The 18,273-nt window shown below is 38.9% G+C and overlaps 1 protein-coding gene across 9 annotated transcripts in view; it reads left to right on the top strand.

The window, feature by feature from the left end:
* The window catches only part of ADGRG2 (adhesion G protein-coupled receptor G2), a 93,487-nt gene that overhangs the window by 52,480 nt on the left and 22,734 nt on the right, over positions 1-18,273 (top strand). For 2 of the 9 annotated variants that reach the window (XM_058658803.1, XM_058658804.1), the window contains exons 4-10: positions 4,051-4,086; positions 6,935-6,982; positions 8,469-8,507; positions 10,383-10,424; positions 12,213-12,266; positions 15,107-15,162; positions 15,949-16,004. In XM_058658803.1, the coding sequence (XP_058514786.1) occupies positions 4,051-4,086; positions 6,935-6,982; positions 8,469-8,507; positions 10,383-10,424; positions 12,213-12,266; positions 15,107-15,162; positions 15,949-16,004 (331 nt within the window). The remainder of the gene's footprint in view (positions 1-4,050; positions 4,087-6,934; positions 6,983-8,468; positions 8,508-10,382; positions 10,425-12,212; positions 12,267-15,106; positions 15,163-15,948; positions 16,005-18,273) is intronic. The other 7 variants (XM_058658805.1, XM_058658807.1, XM_058658808.1 and 4 more) reach the window with 7 other exon arrangements.

The following is an 18,273-nucleotide window of genomic DNA, read 5'->3' as shown; positions in this document are numbered from 1 at the left end:
TTCCAGAAGCCGTCTGCCTTCACGATTCCTATTCAGGAAGGAAAAGCACAGCCGAGATAGTGCATTATCAGTACGGGCCATCACTTCTCCGCCTTTTGGCTAGGCCTTTTAGCTAAGATCAAGTGTATCAGTACCGGCCTTGCCCAGCAGCTTAGCGGACTGGCCGTATGTCTTATTTCGGGGACACTGGGAAAGAGTAACAATGTTTTTCTTCCAAAGGTTTAGTTGTATTTGTTTTAAACAGAGTTACCAAGAGAGAGGAGAGACAAAGAGGTTCTCCATCTGCGAAATTCTCTCCTCAAATGGCTACAAAGGCTAGGGGCTTCACCTGAGTCTCCGGTATGGATACAGGAGTCCAAACACTTGGGCCTTCCTTTACTGCTTTCCCAAGTGCGTTAGTAAAAAGCTGGATTGGAAGTGGAACAGTGGGACCCATATGGAATGCCAGTGCTACAGGTGGCTTAACCCAGTAAGTCTCAACACTAACCCCAGAGTTTTTTTCAATGCTTCTTCAAGGCTACATCCCTCCTGGCAGAGCAGGGTGAACAAGTGATAGGTTGCCTTTTCACTTTCTTAGACCACAGTCCAAGATGAGAAGCAACCTGGTGTGGTGGAGCCACAAAGCCTGGCTCACATCCTTGTTCTACCTTGTTTTTCTTAGTCATGGTCTAAGTATTTTTTTTTTTTTTTTTGCTCCGTATCTCAGTTTCCTCATACATAGCCAGGCACAGCTGACATAAAGAAGTCGTGTGTGTGTGTGTGTGTGTGCGCGTGTGTGTGTGAGAGAGAGAAAGAGAAAGAGAGAGAGAGAGAGGGGGGGGGGTTCCTTTTTATGGGGGTAAGGACTCAGTTTGGGAAATGTCACCATGGGACATGCCCCTTGTGGAGTAGGTCTGAGCTGAGCTTCCTAGGATGGCCTGTGGCGCTTTTTCTTTTTCTTGGTACTGTTCCTGCTAGCAGCAGCCTCTTCAGGTCCACTGCCTACTGGCTGTTTTTCTTGCAGACCCTCCTGCTGCCCCACCTCTCTAGGGTCATTAGCCATTTCCTCCCCAGAGAAGGTTCATGCTGCACCCAACTCGTTCACAATAATCATGGGCCAACCCATCTGTGGGAAGATTTCTTTTTCTCGGGTTGCTCGTGAGGGGCCTGAGGGTGGGGAGCTTTTGCTTCTGCTCCTTCGTGGGTTGGGCCACATCCTCTCGCTCTCCTCCGATTGGAGTGCTGCTCTTCTTTTCCATGGACCCCACTTGAATCGCTTCTTTTGGTTGCCTAGCTTCCTGGTTGTCTCAGCAGCTGCTTCCTCTGCCCAAGCTGTGATTTCTTTCACAACCTCCAGACTCTCAAGGAACCTCCCCCAAGCTCACAGAAAGACAAGCATGCCTCAGTGTGAGGCTTCTTCCCCAGTATGCTCACAGTCACCCCAGAGAAGCAATGGACTCCTGAGGCTGAACTGCATTTGTTTGTCAGCTGTCAGGAGATGCAACCTTTGTGCTTGGCAATCTGGCCAAAGAAGGTGGCAGTGAAAAACAGTCGGTATTGTGGTGTGTCATCCCTGGTCTTCAGGGCTCTGGAGACTTACCTCCCTTTGGGGGCCCCAGGAACGGCTGATCCCAGGACTGGCCATCACCCCATCGCAGAGGCCCATTAGAGGCCAGAGAGTCACAAATGCGTTCTTGGATGTACTGAGCTTGACAGGCCATGACCGTGGAACTTTCTCATGATAGTTCAGATTTCACTGAGCTGTGCGGGATTGCAGTTTGGGAGGTATAGGTAGTAACTGAAAAATATGAAAAATTTACTAAACTCTTGTGACTTCCATCAGAGGAGACCACTGTCTTTTTTATTGGGAACCCCATTGGTTTTATGATGGAAGAGACCAACTTTGCCTGTGGGTGGGGCTATTATGGCTCTTGAGCCACATTTTGCTCAAGTGCCAACACTTGACTGTGGAGTCCATGCCTGTCAAACCTGTGTACCCCAGGATGGCAACCCAGGCTTGTCAGTTTCCCAGGAAGCCTCTTTCTCTGCTCTGCCTTGCATATCCTTGAGTACTCATTCCCTCTAATTGCTAAGAAAGAGGCAAAACTCGAATCAGCCTTTTCCCTCTGGGTACAACAGCTCTGGTTAAAAGATTCAGTAGCGCACAGGATTGTGACCAATGGTGTCTCTGGTCAGCCACTGGGTGGCTAGTGGAAGAGCAGCAGGTGGAGCCTCTGTGGTCCTCCAACACCATGCTCCATCGTTCTGTGGAAGAACTTTTCCCCAGTGGCTTCATCCTGTTCCATGCCTGTTCCTTGCCCCTGCCCACTGCCATCTTCACCTGCCCATATTAACAAATATCATGCTTAGAGGAGTCCATATTGAACTCAGCTAATGGAAGTTAACTCATATTAAGATTGAATAACCGAGCGTCCGCTCGATGCTCTCAAGAGTAGTTCTGAAATGAATTCTTTGAAAGGTAACTCAAACTCATTGGTGCATATTACAGTAGCGTGAGGGATATATTGGAGATCTGAGACAGATAAAGGTAATGATAGTTAAATTAGTGCATCACTGGCATACCACTCTGCTGAGGTTGGCCTCACTGGGTATGGGACAGTGGAGGAACTTGGGCACTTCTGTCCTGCTTTCAAACAGAATTGTGATTAATGATCCCAGAAGTGATTAGTCCTTTACTATCTCTGCAGGAAAATAGGCTCCAACAGACTAACAGGCATGTTTCAGTGTGCCATTTTTATTTTCCAATCATGCTTATTCTTTCATATTAACCATACAAGAGGCCTTTCAAAAATTCACAGGCATTAGAACTAAAAGATGAATTTATCTTGCTGCAAAAATTGAAATCCCTGCCTAGTGTTTTCATAATACACACTTTCTATGAACTTTCTAAGACGCCTCAAATATCAATATAACACTGAAAATTACCTTTGCAATGGAGAAAAACATTTGTTTATGAGGTAACACCCTGTATGGGTGAGGGTTTGGGGAAATAACATTTGCATATGCAGAAGAGTTTCATATAAATTGGTTCAAGTTTTCTACTAGGGATTTTGACAATCAAAACTCCAGAAATTTCTCAAAAAAATCACCAAGTGCATATGTAGAATTTAACCAAAAGGACTTATTGCAACATTGTTTGTATTCATGAAAAATTGTATATACCAAAATTCCCATTAAAAAGAAGCTTGTTATATGGATAAATGATACAGCCAATCAATGGAATGATGTGTATCCATTACAATGATGATGTGGAAAATTATTCCATGATATAGAACAATTTCTAGTATCAACCATGAGAAAAAATTAAGTCAAATGTTTTTGTGTGATATGATCCTTTTTATACATATAAATGCCATATCTATTAACATATGTAGACATATACATAGAGAAACAAAGTATGCTCAGTGTTAATATCATTTATCTCTGAGTGGTAAAATTGAAAATGGCTTTTATTTTATTTTATCTATAACTTCCAAAGTTTCTCCAATAAGTATGTATTGTTTTTATGCAGAAAAAAGGTAAAAAAAAAAAAAAAAAAAAAGCTCCGAAACAGTAAAAAGAAATGGCTCTGACCATTTTTCCAAATGAAAACTTCATTTTCCCAAATTAAGACTTGGTAGCTCTTGTAGTTTATGCATCAGAAGCTGACCTATCCAGTTTAGTTACTGAGAAAAAAAGTGATTGAATAGGTACAAAGTCCATTAAAACCCAGCACAGCTGGTGAAAGTTTGATTCATGCAGACGTGCAATTTGCTTTTTGCACATTTTCATGAGTGTTAGCCAACATCTGAAGTTCTTATCACTTTTAGTTTGAAATGTAGTAAGCCAACATATTGCAAACTCTGAAGAGATGTTTCACCAGAGATATGTCTGCAAAGAATTGAAAAGAAGGACTGATTGGGCTGGTGACAATAGTAGTCAATCAGCATACTGCCCGCCCTCTTTTGGTAGTTTATTTGCAACTTGTTTTACGTGCTCACCTATTGAAGATGCTAGTCTACGAGTTGGTGCAGGAATGAAACTAATGCAAATCACCTTTTTCCTCAACAGAAAATGCTGATAATTCCAGTTTACTATCGCCATCTGGTAAGAATGTATTTTTTTATGACTTGGGGAATTTTAAGAAAAATATTTAAAAAATTTTCCCCATTATGTGGCATGGAGTCAGACACAGCAACGCTTGTTTACCTCTGTGACACTTATGGCAGTCAATCTACACCTGTAGCAGACATAGGAGATGGCAAATTGATGCTTCCATTTTCCTGGGCAAAGCTGGAGAATAAGTCATTGGGGGTGTAAATTGTGGTTTTCATTATGGGAATTGCTTGAATTTTTTATCTATTTTTGGTGGTATAGTTCACACAGAACATCAAGAATATAAACATACCAGATGTTCTTATGTTTAGGGGTAAAATATTCTCTTAAGGTCCCTCAATTTCCCTGCTGAAGGAGTATTTCTCTCAGACTTCTAATGGTTTACCCCTTACTAGAGTGGGAAGGTAAATAAGTTAGGCAGAACCCTATATGGGCAGGAACCAGGAATAGAACTGGAGTTTGAGACTGTCAACCAGAAGGGAATCTCAGGGAGAAAGTATCCCAACCTTAGCCCTTAGTTGAGGAAACCATGAGGCCTGGGGCAGTTCAGTAACTTTTCTAAGATCACAGTTCCTTACCTCCTGGCATAGGAAAGTAACACATGGCTTCTCCCACGTGTGTGTTCTTTCTACTATGCCATATAAGGCAAAACAGTCTTTTATAATGAAACACTTCACATTCTATACTTTAGCTGTGTGAAAATGAGCTGCTTCTGATATGGATTCGTTTATTTAAATCAACTCAGTAATAATATCCATTGCTTCTCATACAACACACTATGATGCCTGGAAGTTGCCCACCCTTCACATTCCATATTGAGTGTAAGAATTCTTGCCTTCATGTTATGGATGAGGAAACTGAGGTTCAGATAAGATGAAACTTGCTCATGTTCATAGTGTCTGGAGCCAGACTACTTGGGGTTCAACCTTAGGCACCCCTCCTCACCCATGTTGCTAGCTGTGTGATTATGGGAAAGTAACCTACATCTTTCTGTGCTGCACTTGCCTCATGTGTAAACTGGAGAGAATCATAATTCCTGCTCTGTAGGGTGGCTATGAAGATGAAATGAAGCACATGTGGTTAACAAAGACCCAATGAATAATAACTAGTGTGAGTGATTGAGTGATGAGGCAAAGATCAGGGGCAGGCTCCCAGGTTTCCAAAGGCAACTTTGTCTTTCCTGGGCCAATTTGCTCTCTAGTTGTTAAATTCTAAGGTGCAGTGAACACTTAATTTGGGGGGCAGAATAACCTCCGGCAAATTTAATTATGGTGATGCGTGAAAAATTGTGTTTGCATGCAATGGAGAATAGGGCCTTAGAGCACACGCCAGGTGCAGTCACAGCCTGAGGCCCAGGGGCTCTGGGAGAGCCAGTATAATATTGAAGGACACGTGTGGCTGTGCTCACAGGTCTCTTCTCTGCATGGCATCACCAGGCATCAGCATCTGGGAGAATTAATAATTAATGTAACAATTAACATGAATGTAACAATAATTTTAGTTACTTATTCCATTCTGCTCCAGAGCAAAGGATTCTGTATCCATGCTCTGAATCTTATTCCTCAGAAGTACGGTAAATGAAAAATATGGAAGCAATAGTGTGGGAAAATAGGGTGTGTGTGCATTTCAGCAAATGCATGAGCAGTCTCCAACAGGCTGGCCAGATGTCTTGCCTCACCCAGATTTCATCCGTACAGGTGGACAATCAGACTCACTGGTGTTGACGGTCATTTCAGTTGTGAAATGTTTGCCTGCTTTCCCATGTTGAGATTGAGCCATTGGCTTTCTTTAATATTTAAATGTACAAAGTGTGTATAGCAGATTGATTCCTGAGTATAAATGAAGTCATTCGCCAGGAAATTTGTAATTTAATCAATTGTCTTTATAGGAGCCATATTTTAAAGTAACTTACTGGGAAATTGTATTTGATAGGATAGTATTACGTGGTAGCAGCTATTTTTTGTTTGTTTAAATCCTGAGTTCACTAGGAAGAATTAGGCAAAATTATAATAGTATGGAGCCCATGTACCAATATATTCCATGATTATGATTCAAGAAGTTATTGACAATGCTGTCCAGAACTCTGAAAATCTTTTTGTTTTACTATTTCAATAGATTTTTTTATTATGCCTATGTATCACTTTAGAGGGAGTTTCCTCTAATCTATGAACACAACATTATCACTCCAAATACATAAGACTTATTTTTGGTTTCTGTCATCAATGTTTTTTAGTAAAAAACAAAATGTATGTAAGATGGAACTCTGAAAATCTTGAAAGAAGCACTTTTCTGTTGGTGTGCTTCTCAAACTAATTTCCATAAGATTCCATACATACGCTTTGTGATCATGGATCTCAGGCCCCTCTGTAAGTTTCCTATTTAATATGGACTCAAGGAGGCAAGCATTTAATCTAGTAGTTCAGAAGTACACATCCCATATTGGACTGCCCAAGTTCAACTTGTTATTGGCTGCTAATTGCAAATTCCTTGGAGGGAAGTAACAGTGATGGTTTGAGTAATCGGCTCCCTGCTACTTACACGAGTCCCTAGATTGTGTTCGTGGCTCTTGGCTCCTGCCTGATGGAGCCTCTACCTTTGCAGGCATTTGGGAAGTGAATCAGAAGATAGGCGCTCTCCCTCTTTCTCTCTGCCTCCCAAATAGTTGGTTTCTAAATGCATAATCAGAAAGTAATTGTGGGGCTCACAGATATAACTATATATTGTTCTTCTAGTATGCTGTTCTTTTTACCATGGTTGTCTCTAAAGTTCTAACACCTGAAAATTTACTCATTATTCCCAAGTATTTATTTTAATGTTTTGTTGTCATTTTCTCTTGCAGCTGAATCATCTCTTATCGGTTTTGTTCCCTTCTCCAATGGTACTCCAGGCAAGATTTTGAAAAAAAATTAATGTAGAATTAGCTCAATTTGTTTTTAAGTTTTTGTTTTGCTTGTACTTTCACCTTGTTTTTCCTCCTTGGGCTAAAAAGAGGTTCAAACTACAAACCTCAATAGTAAGAATTTTTCTGAGGCAAGTGAAAACTGGAAACACTGAATAGGAAGATATGTAGAATGAATGAGGCTGAAGGATTTGATTTCTAAATTAATTCTGAATACATTGAGTGGTTTCCAATAGCCCCAAACTAAACCTGTCAGCCCTCAAAAGTGACTTCAATTTCATGGTTAAGTGATTTAAAAAAATCTTGCAGTCATGGAGAGAAGACAGCCCTGCATCACAACTGTTCCAGAAAAGAAACATACATCACATTTGAAGAACTCCGTCTCAGTTGCTTGCCAACAAGTTGCATGTGACACACTGTTTAAATGTGATGAGAATGTCCAATGATTTCAATATGATTCAGCATGGCTTTGCCGGCACAGAGCATTCAAAGACACCTTGTAAGGGGTGATTTTTATCAAATTTTAAATAATATTAAGTGGAAAAATAATTGGCTTTCTCATCACGCTAGAGAAAAGGCCAAGGAACTGGGCTTTGAGGGAAGTGGACAGTGCAGCACATTCTGTTCCCTCCCCCCTTGTTGTGGTCAAACCTCAACCTCTCTTATAACGTCTTAGTTAAAATCTCACCACATAATTGGTGCTTAAGGAGGTAAACAACCAGAGATGCCACTCCTACAGAGTGAAACTGGTTGAAATTCATATTTGGCCCAGTTAGAACCAAATGCTATCATGTTTATATGCAGTTACTTTTTACAGTGAATATTGTAAATTTAGCTTTGGCAGCAGTTTTTGAGTCCCATTGTGTTTGTTTGTGTGTGTGTGTATGAGAGAGAGAGACTCATTTTCTTAAGATTATTTTCACTTAAAGAAATATCGCTGTAATATTCTATTTGATTTTAAATCAAGCAGGATTAAAATGAGATTTTCCTAAAGGTTAGCTGAATATATAGTAAACTTAGTGTTAATACTGTCATCTCTCTCCTAGGAATTTTATCATAATAGAGAGAAAAAGGAGCAGCACTTTTAGCAACATAAATGAGTTATTTAAATCCAGTAACTAGAAGAGTATCACCATGCCTTAGACACAGCTTGCTTTCAGGAAACATTTTAGATACAAGAACTTTTGTCTTAGGGGATTGGAGAATGGACAGCGAAGAGGGGATGGACAGCAGTGACATTAATGACCCTGTGGATGCTTCTTACATTTTTACCAGTGACACACTCTTATAAAGCAATCTTTAACACTTCTAGTCTAAATGTAGAGTTCTTGAATATTATATTCAGCTACCTTTTCAGATGGTTCTTGCAAAACTAGCTTATAGATCTGGGGAATGGCGACACGTGTATGGAACCCAGGAAAACACATTTATGAACCATGCCAATAGTTATGTTCATTTTTAAATTTTATTTCAGATGCTACATCAAGTATATTATCTACTTTAAACAAAACAGGTAATATCTAGTTTCTTTTGAAGTCATAGGCTTGTGCTGTCTAGCTTGAGTTGTTCACTTGTATAGTCTGTTGGATTAGTAAGCTACTTTCCCCTTGTCTCGTCCATTCTTCTGTGCCTTCAATTGTTGGCTTATTACTCCTCTAACTTTGACAGTGAACTATGATTCTCTTGTCACCACGTCTCTAAACTTCCAAACTGTAATGACTGTAGCCCTCTATTTAAAAATCACACCTATTATTGTTTCTGGTATTAATAATGATCTTATAATAATGGGAAGTAAAGACAAATACAAAGAAAATGGAAATAATCTTTCATGTTGCTTTGCTAGGACTACTACTGTTAATGCCTTCTTATCTTCCCATTTAGTATCACATATATTTTTATATACAGATATCCTGTGTATATGTTCTTTGCAAAAGTAGTCATAGTTTACATGTTGTTTTCATCTTCCTCTGACTTAATATTAAATTGTAAGTATTTTCCAATATCCCTTATTATTGAATTAAAATATTCCACTATGTACATATGTTGAACATTAAAGGTGTTTATGTTTTCTAATAGAAGTTGTTACAATGAACATCCTGGTGGCAACATCTTTGCACTCATCCTTGATTTCTGTAGGATACATTCCATGGATTGGATAAAATGGATCAGCATTATGAATATTTTAAGGCTCTTGATAGCTACTGCCCTATTGCCTTCCAGCAAGGTTTACCTAGCAACATCCCTGCTGGTAGATGAGGAAGTCTATATCATAATACCTTTGCTGAGATGATCATATATTGTTAGATCTTTCAATTTCTTAGGTTTCATTTTTGTTCTTGATTACTATAGAAGTTGAACATTTTCCCTCAAAAACACTTTGGTTACTAAAACCAAAAATTCATTCCATAGTTATATTTTGTTTGCTCTGGAAAAACATCAGGGCAAGCAAAATAACATTTAAATGATCATTATTCATAAAACAGAATGTCATCAACCTCCATAATTGTCGCCAGTCCATGGGTCCCATTGAAACCAAAGGTCATCAGTTGCACTGCATGAACAGATCAAGCTGCTGAAGCTGCCAGAGTAATGCCCACATTCTCAAGTGTCCCTCTCAGAGCTTGAGCTTTTCTGCAGAATTTTTCTACCTTTGTAAAGTTGTGTCCTGAACACAGTCTCTTCTAATTAGCCATCTGCACAGCATGAATTTCTAAAACTGGTACTCCATTATCAGGGGAATGAATCAGGGCCTCTGTCCCCAAAGTGTGTTTGAAAGTTATTTCCAGGATTTTCTCCTTCCAGGCAAGTTAATATTTGCCTGTGGGTCACTGACTTTGAATAGTCCAGGTTCTGTTATTAGCTTCATGTGTGACCATAGTTGCATAGCCTCAACTGTTTTCAGAATAGTTCTGTCACTATGATGGGGATAGTATGATATTAATTCTTAAAATAGCAGGACACTTGATTGCATGGTAGCAATGTCTTAGATGTGTACTGTTTTGTAATTTTATTCTGAATCATCTGCTCTTTACAACTTGTTACCTTTAAGTCCTGGTAGCAGCTCAATTCCACATCTGTCATGTGCAAATTTTCATTCATCGGTCTAGCAGTAGCACATAGAAACAAAAGTAGAGTCACTTTCAGTGGAATATGAGACAGGTGTGATCTAACTGGGTAAACATGGGACTCCAACTTCCAGATCCAACCTGTGTCAATGCTACATAATCCTTTTATGTGATTCCCATTCAGTCTGTTGCTGAGATGACTAACAGTGTCTTAAAGGTATCAACAGTGTGATCTTCCAAATACGTCATTAAAATTATGCTCATGGCAAATTGTTTTTTAAATACAGCAATTCTGCTCTAATATTTAAATTGCTTCTTTGCAGAAAAAGCTAAAATCACTATAGTAAAAACCTTCAATGCCTCAGGTATGACTTACTATCAATATCAAGATTGTCTTTTTTATAACTAAATAAAATTAAGTGGCTGGTGGTAATGATTTCTTTAAAATCTGTTCTAAATGAATAGATATTTATGTACTGGGTACTTGAAGATGAACTAGGTGTTTTGGGGCCATGTAATAATAAGCAGACAAAGCGCCCAGCCTCAAGAATTCCTAAGCTAAGGAAGACACAAGGCAAAGATACAGATAATTAATATGAACATGCATGCAAATGAAGTCAATGATTATACCAGCATTTGCAACATGATGAAGGTGACATGGGAGATAGAAAGAGTTTAGTACTGGTGAGTTTATTGATAGGATATAATTAATGAAGGATTTATAGAGCTAAAACAGTGAAGGATGTACCTCTAAGTATTTGATGCAAGGCAAGACCCACAAGACATGCTTAACGAAGGCTTTTGACTTGCTTCAAGCAAGAGTTGACAAACTATTGACAATGGATTGTATCTAATTCACTGCCCATTTTTTGTAAATAAAGTTTTATTGGAATATTACCATGCCCATTTGTTTGCATATGTTCTATGGCTGCTGTTTTTGCTACATAGAAAAGCAGAAGTATAAAGGCTGAAATATTTACTATCTGACCCTTGGCCACCAAAGTTTTCTTACTAATGATTTCAGGAATGATCTGTGGTGCTGTACTTGGGAGAAATTGAAGGTTACAGTTCTAGAAATAGGAGCAAAAATTCTCAGAATGAATGAGGAGAAAGACAACCATTACTAAAAGTGGAAGTGCAGCTACAAGTTAGAGGAAGCTGAGGAATGACTGAGTGAAAAGCCTAGTGAACAAGTGAAGGACTTATGTTGTGTAGTGAAAATAAACCAGCAATTAAACATTGCGTACATAGTCCTGATCAAACAAGATTCAGCATGGAGACAAATATTTCTCAATAGAAAATTTTTCCTTTGCTTAATACATTATCACCATTTGCTCCTCCAATTTAATATGCATCTCTTCTGCTTTGTTGAAAAAGATGCAATTGAGAGGGAAAAATTCTTAGAGAAGTGACTCGTGAGCTTGTTCGTGTCAAATGAGGGATACACTTCTCCCATCACCAGTGTTTCCCAGTTTAGTTTGTATGAAGATCTTTGTTCTGATTCATTTCATCTCCCACTCCTCTCTGCCTCCTTCGCATGTCTGTGTGTTCTATCGTCCTGACCATTAATTCAGTGAGCTGCCATTACAACATTTCTATGTACTGGCCAGTATCACACTCTAGACTGTAAGCTCCTCTTGAAGGGCAAGGTCTATATCTGGAACTTCCTACAGTTTGTAGAATATGGCAGGTGCTTAGCAAATATGTTTTGATTTTTGCAGTTTTCCCCAGGAGATGATATCATAACATTAATGCTATTTCATTCATGTATTTGAATAAAGGGCTGGGACTAACAATAGGATGTTTATGGACTCCATTGCCCGGGAAAGCAAGCAGTCCATTGGATTTGTAGCCATGGTGCTCTGATTATATTGGACAGGAGGGGAGTTCATTGGGAAGGGAACAAACAGATTTGAGGTAGGAGTTAGGAGTAAGATATTGACATGCTAGCGGATAATAAAGACCCTAATTCCATAGTGGACCAACTAAGAAATGAAAACTCATTTATTCATTGTGGAATTTATCCAGCCAATATATTCAGCAGATTGATATTTTTAAGTCTACTTTTGATGCCTAAATTAATGAATTTTCTTGACAGTATAGTCTGTGTGAATGTTCACATACATAACTGCTGGGTTGTGTTTTCTTTGCAGGAATCAGACCTCAGAAGCATATCTGCAATTTGTCATCTATTTGCAATGACTCAGGTTAGTTCTTGTATATATTAGACAGTACCAGATAAATCAGCATCATAGCAAAACTGGCTTGTTTTTCCCCTGATATGTATGTGGTGTGTGACTCTTCAGTTTCTTTCATATTACCTACCTATTCAGAATCCCTAATGAAAGTAAAAACACATCTTAGATCTGGCTGAAATGTTCTTCCCATTGTCTAGTGAGATTTAACTTCCTGCACACGAGGCAGAAAGATCTACAACAGACTGTTTTCACTATAGCTATAAATGCATAGCAAATACCATTAGTGTTTATTCATAAATAAAATAATCACTGATTATTGAAAGTCATTTCTATATAAATCCCTCAAGCTTTTCTGTAGGAGGAATTTACATACTGCAGTTTTGAAATGAGATGCTTCCTTTTGCTAAGAATAAAACCAGTCAGTTTGCTAGGAGGTTGAAACCTCACATGCACCTAGTTGGAATGGTTGCTAGTTCCAGTAGTGCTTACAGTGTGTTTGTTTTGCTATTTCTAACTAAGACTCCCATTATTTTTAAAAATTGAGATGGAAATCTCCTGAGAACATTGATTTTTGAAATGGGAATATTTTCTTTTCTGCTATGGGCCAGAGGAATGAAACAACCACTTTTCTCACATTGATTTGGCTCTGTGGGTTCCTTTTCTTGTTAAAGCCAGTCAAAACAAATGTGAAAAATAGAAAAATATGGTCTGGCACATCAGAACTGGCCAGAAGAGAGAAGAGGAAGGCAACATGGTATTTTATGATATTGAAGTCTTAGAATGAGTCCTGTGATAAACAACCATTATAGGAATGTTTGTCATTTTTTTCTGTTCTTTTCAACAATAATTTTAAAAACATAGGTGGCAATTTTAACCGAAATTCGTTAAGTCTGTATAGATCAGAAAAAAGGAAAACTGTATTGAGAGAATGTTGCCTAAATGCTTTCTATTGTGTAACTATAAGATTTGCACACGTGAGCTTTCTGTTGCTAGTATGCTCTACATAGGCTGTAGGAGGAAGATATTAGCTGGTTTCCATGAAAGAAAAAAATGTTTGGAATCTATTTCATTTTCATACATTGTATAATTCTTTTCTTCCTTTCTTCTCTTTGTGAAACTCCCCATATTTTTGAACTTCCTCTATGTTTCAAATTGGTAACAAATGTCTGGTTCAGTGTTGTGTCTGCATGGTATTTGATAAACTATTTGAAAATTGAACATGTAGTGAGAAATAAAATGGTCATCTTGAATAATGGATGCCAAAAAGCTTATTGGAGTAATGTTTTCCTCCAATTAACTGACTGAATTGACCATTTGTTTTAGTGTCTGGTGAAAACAACCTCATCAGGAAGCCAGCTCTTTTGGCACCAGAAGGCCCACCATATCCTGCCAGAAACTAGAAACTTTCCCTTCTTCCAGGTTTCTGTCTGGTTCATTAAGGGAGGTCGAGACTGGTAAAGTAATTGGGAGTTGACCAGGAAGAATTAGGCTGTGGATCAGGAGGTGGTGTCTTCCTGGTTGTCACTGTGCTCTGACCACATTTGTGAAACTGAATGTGTACACAAGCAGAACGTGAGAGAGGGGGAATTTTGAGTGTTAGCACTCAAACACACATGCATATACACATAAACAGTGAGTAAGCTTTTCAAAGCCAAGAGTTTTTTAGTGGCTAATTCCGTGCCCATATCAAGTATATTTACTTTTAATAATTAGATACTACGGTCGTTGAAAGTTCAGTATCAACATTGCTAAAGCTACAGTTGCAAAGTTGAAGTAGGATAGGACATGTTAATCACCACCATGGTGACTTTGCTAACCATTTTGGAGTGGAAATGGTCTACTGGGTGCAGGGCTATGACCTTCTGTTGTCCTTTGCGGCAGAATAAAAGATGAGGAAGTCTTCAACCCTTAAGCTCAGAGGTTGGCAGAACAATGTCTATAGTCCAAATGTGGCCTGCCACCTGTTTCCATAAGTTCAGTTATGGTGGAACACAGCCATGCCTGTTCATTTATGTATTGTCTATGGCTGTTGTTGGTAGCTGCAACATAGACCCTATGGCCTGCAAAACCTCAAGTATTCACTAACTGGTCTGTCACCTAAACCATTGGCTGAATCCCACTGGCGTTGATATGGCATCCCTACTCCATTGTTCGATAGACCTGTTTTTGTATTTATAGATTTACAAAGTGCCCACCACATGCTTCTGTTGTTTCCAAATAGAGTTGAAGTCCCCAGGGATATACCATGCAGAAATCCAGGTTCAATGAAATTGTGTTCAATATTTCCCAAAAGGAGCATTTAAGAAGATAATTTTCTGGAATTTCTAGAGTGAAAGCCACCATAAGTTGATGCAATGAAAAGAAGCTTTGCCCTGCATCCCATTTAGGTTTGCAACTCTGTTTATAGGGAAGATATTGCAATTGGTGGCTGTCTTTTAAAAGCAAAATAAACAACAGCAAAAGCTGGCAAAGAGGCTTGCATACGCTAACTGCCAAAAATAGTTTTTCCTTCCCTCTTATTTGTGTATTTGCAACTAGAACACCTTGAATGATTTTTTTTATAAGTTAGTGTTAGAGCCACTGTTCCCCAGTTAGCATCTTTAAGGAAAGCAAAGTTGTGATAACAAGCACATAATAATATCTTTTCTTGACAGAGAAGCAAATTTTATGTTTGAGTCTCCATCTTAAAACTTACGGTTTATATTTTCCAAAAACATTAACTTATTACAGAAATGAAATAGAAATAAGGTAATGTTTATAAAGCGGTTTGATACCTTTTATGTGTTACATTAATCTTCAAACTGTCAGGATTCAAGTGTTAAATCTCTTTTTGGAATAATTCTTTCCAGCATTTTTTAGAGGTGAAATAACATTTCAATTTGGTGAAGAAAGCAACATTACCCAGGTAGGTTTTAACATTTTTTTCTTATTGCAATCTTAAGCATACACAATGTGTATTTCAAGATTGATCTTTAACAAAGATTTATTTAAGGTTCATATTATTTGCAACATTTGGTATGTATGCCTTTATGATCCAATTTAACTAAATATATATTGTTGGTCACTAGCTTTGGGGTGAGGACTGGAATGCATAATAATCATGGTATTTTGTTGCTAATTATATCCTAGCTTTGGTTAGGTTGACTAAGAGTGCTAATGTGATGCATTTTCACGGCCCGTTACAAATTTAAAAGTCCCAGTGGAAATGCTTAGCAATGAAAAAATACATGTATTTAAGGTTAGAATCTCCTGTATTCCCTACTCACTGTGTGGGGGGTGCAGTACAAGGATACCAGCCTTTCCTAGAAACTTGACTTATTCAGGGGTTTCCCTTCTTAAGTGGAGGCCTATTAAATCTGGGTCTTTCATGTTCTTTTGGGACAATCCTTGAAATAAAGACAGAAATTAGCACATCAGAGCTGCTGATTCAGAATATTTTTAAATGAAAACTGGCTCAGTCAATATGGATTAACTTTAGAGAACTGCTTTTTCCCTCCTTCCCTTGTCTGCATAACTGCAATTTAATTGTCTGATAGACAAAAGTCCAAGTAGTTTAAATCCAGTCTTTGGAATAGAATTCTGTCAGTGGCGACCAAAACTGAAGGGCACCTTGTTGTTGGAGCATCAAGAAAATGGAAAAAATAAAAAGCCAATGATTGTTGTATTCTTAACAACTTTATGCTTCTAACAGAATCAACATAGAGCTAATGGCACCTTAAATGGAATCCTGTCTCTAAGTGAATTGAAGTGAGTAATCTGATGTTTAACTTAACCCTTCAGACATGAACTATAGAGATTTGTTGAGCCACATTTGCTTTTGGATACCAAGAGGAAAGAGACAGCCCTCAACGTCATAGAGCTAACTTGTTCTTGACTTTTTTTAAACTAACAATAGTCACCTATTATCAACTAATATCCCCATAAATTTGTTCACTGTAGTATTCTAGAATTACATAACAGCTTTGTTTGAAGTGGTATCTGACTTTCTCATAGAACTTCACAGTCTGCATGGTTCAGAGTTTAAGATTTGACCTCCCATTTTTGCCACTTGTTCACACATGCTTTCATGAAGCATTGGGGAATCAGGTGTCACATCTTTGTTAAGAAAGAGCAAGGATGAGCAGAGAGGGACATCATGATTACAACACCCTCAGGGCCTACTGAGTCTGGAGTGGTTAAAAAGCCCAGCTGGTAAAAACTGGGGTTAGCTCAGGGTTATGCTCATGACCTTTATGCCAGTTCTTTGACCTGCTGATGAAAATCTCGCTTTCTTAACTGTTGAAAGTTACATCATATACATGAAAATGAAAAGCAGAAGCTATCAATCAAAAATGTGGAAGGATTTTAAAGTTTAGATAAGCAATAATAACGATAGGAGACATGTTTTTTTAAATTCATTACATTTCATTTTATGACACAGTTTCATAGGCTCTGGGATTCCTCCAACCCTTCCCTGTACCCTTCCCCCATGGTGGATTCCTCCACCTTGTTGCAGTATTACAGATCAAATCCATTCAAGATTCTTTCATTGCAAGCATAGAGTCCAGCATCTTATTATTCAGATAAATTCAACAGTTTCTTGGGGAGACCATGTCTGGTCTGAAAGCAGAGCTGGCAGAATATCATCCCGATCAATTAAAAGCCACAACATAACATCAACATCAATTTACAACATTATGGAGTTAATTGACATGGTATTGAGTGACCAATATGCTAAAAAATACAAGTTCTTAACCACATCCTGTGACTACTTCATTGACATTTCAATTTTATTTTATACACAACCGGCTGCTATACATCTTCAAATGGCTATAGGGTACTTACTATTCAGCTGTCTTGTGTCTATTTTCATTTTAGTATTTAGCAGTTTGTAGTGTTGAAGCATAATTTTTAGTGAACTTGGCAGATTTTAGGGTAGTCTAAACTGGCTTATAACTCTAACAAGGCATATGTCAACAGTTGAGGAGCAGAACAGTTTTAGGAGGGGTGTGCAGAGAAATCTTCAATACCTTAGTGAAGAGTGACTTATCTTTGTGTCCTACCTAGTCAGGTATATGTGGATCCACGCTGACCGTTTCTTGTCTGGTTCTAAGCTTTCCTTGTTGTTCTCTATCTATCTACTCTAATTTTTTTTGCGGGGGGGGGGGGGCTCCAGAGCCACCCTGATGGTCATTGCAAGACAGGGTGGGGATCCAAAGTTGGAACTAAGTAAGGACCAGAAAAAGCTCCCCTCCCGAGACCCAAAGAGAGTTTACTGTTCTTCTGTTTCTGCGGACCGCTCAGGGCTCCTGGCTGTTGTTCTGATGACATTAAATCCTGTGAGGAAGGATCTGGGCATCTTCCATCCCATGTGGGAGATCCAAAAGGGAGTGGATGACCTCAGAGTTCTTGGCCTACAATAGGAGACAGTTTTTTAAACTCACAAAGTTTAGAATACAACTGAGCATATTTGTAACTCATTTAAAAAAAAAAAGATTTCTTTGAAAAGCAGAGTTAGAGAGAGGGAGCTTCCATCTACTAGTTCACTCCCCAGATGGCCACAATATCCAGTGTTGGGCTGGGCTGAAGCCAGGAGCAAGGGGCTTTTAATGTAGGTTTCCCATGGGGATGCAGGGGCCCAAGCACTTGGGCCATCCTCTGCTGCTTTCCCAGGCACATTAGCAGGGAGCTGGATCACAAGTGGAGCTACCAGGACATAAACTAGTGCCCATATGGGATATTGATGGCTTTACCCACTCCACCACTGTGCCAGTCCCCAAGTCATTGATCTAAATGACTAGAAATAGAGTTCAGTTCAGTCACCCAGCATTTGTTAGGTGCCTACTAAAATAGATCAGAGGCACAGGGTCCCCAGGGTTAGTGGCTTGTCCCTTGTTGAAATGTTTGCCTGGGAAAGCTCTTACTCCTGATAAGTGACAAGACTGGGCAGCCGTCTTTTACATCTTGCTCTTGGCTAGAACCCAGGCAACTCCTGGTGGGTTAGTGTCTCTAGTCATATCAATGATGCATTTTTCCC

The sequence above is a fragment of the Ochotona princeps genome, chromosome X (assembly GCF_030435755.1).
Source record: "Ochotona princeps isolate mOchPri1 chromosome X, mOchPri1.hap1, whole genome shotgun sequence".
Taxonomy (NCBI): domain Eukaryota; kingdom Metazoa; phylum Chordata; class Mammalia; order Lagomorpha; family Ochotonidae; genus Ochotona; species Ochotona princeps.
The sequence above is the reverse complement of the archived record's forward strand: the minus strand, read 5'-3'. Positions and strand labels throughout refer to the sequence as shown.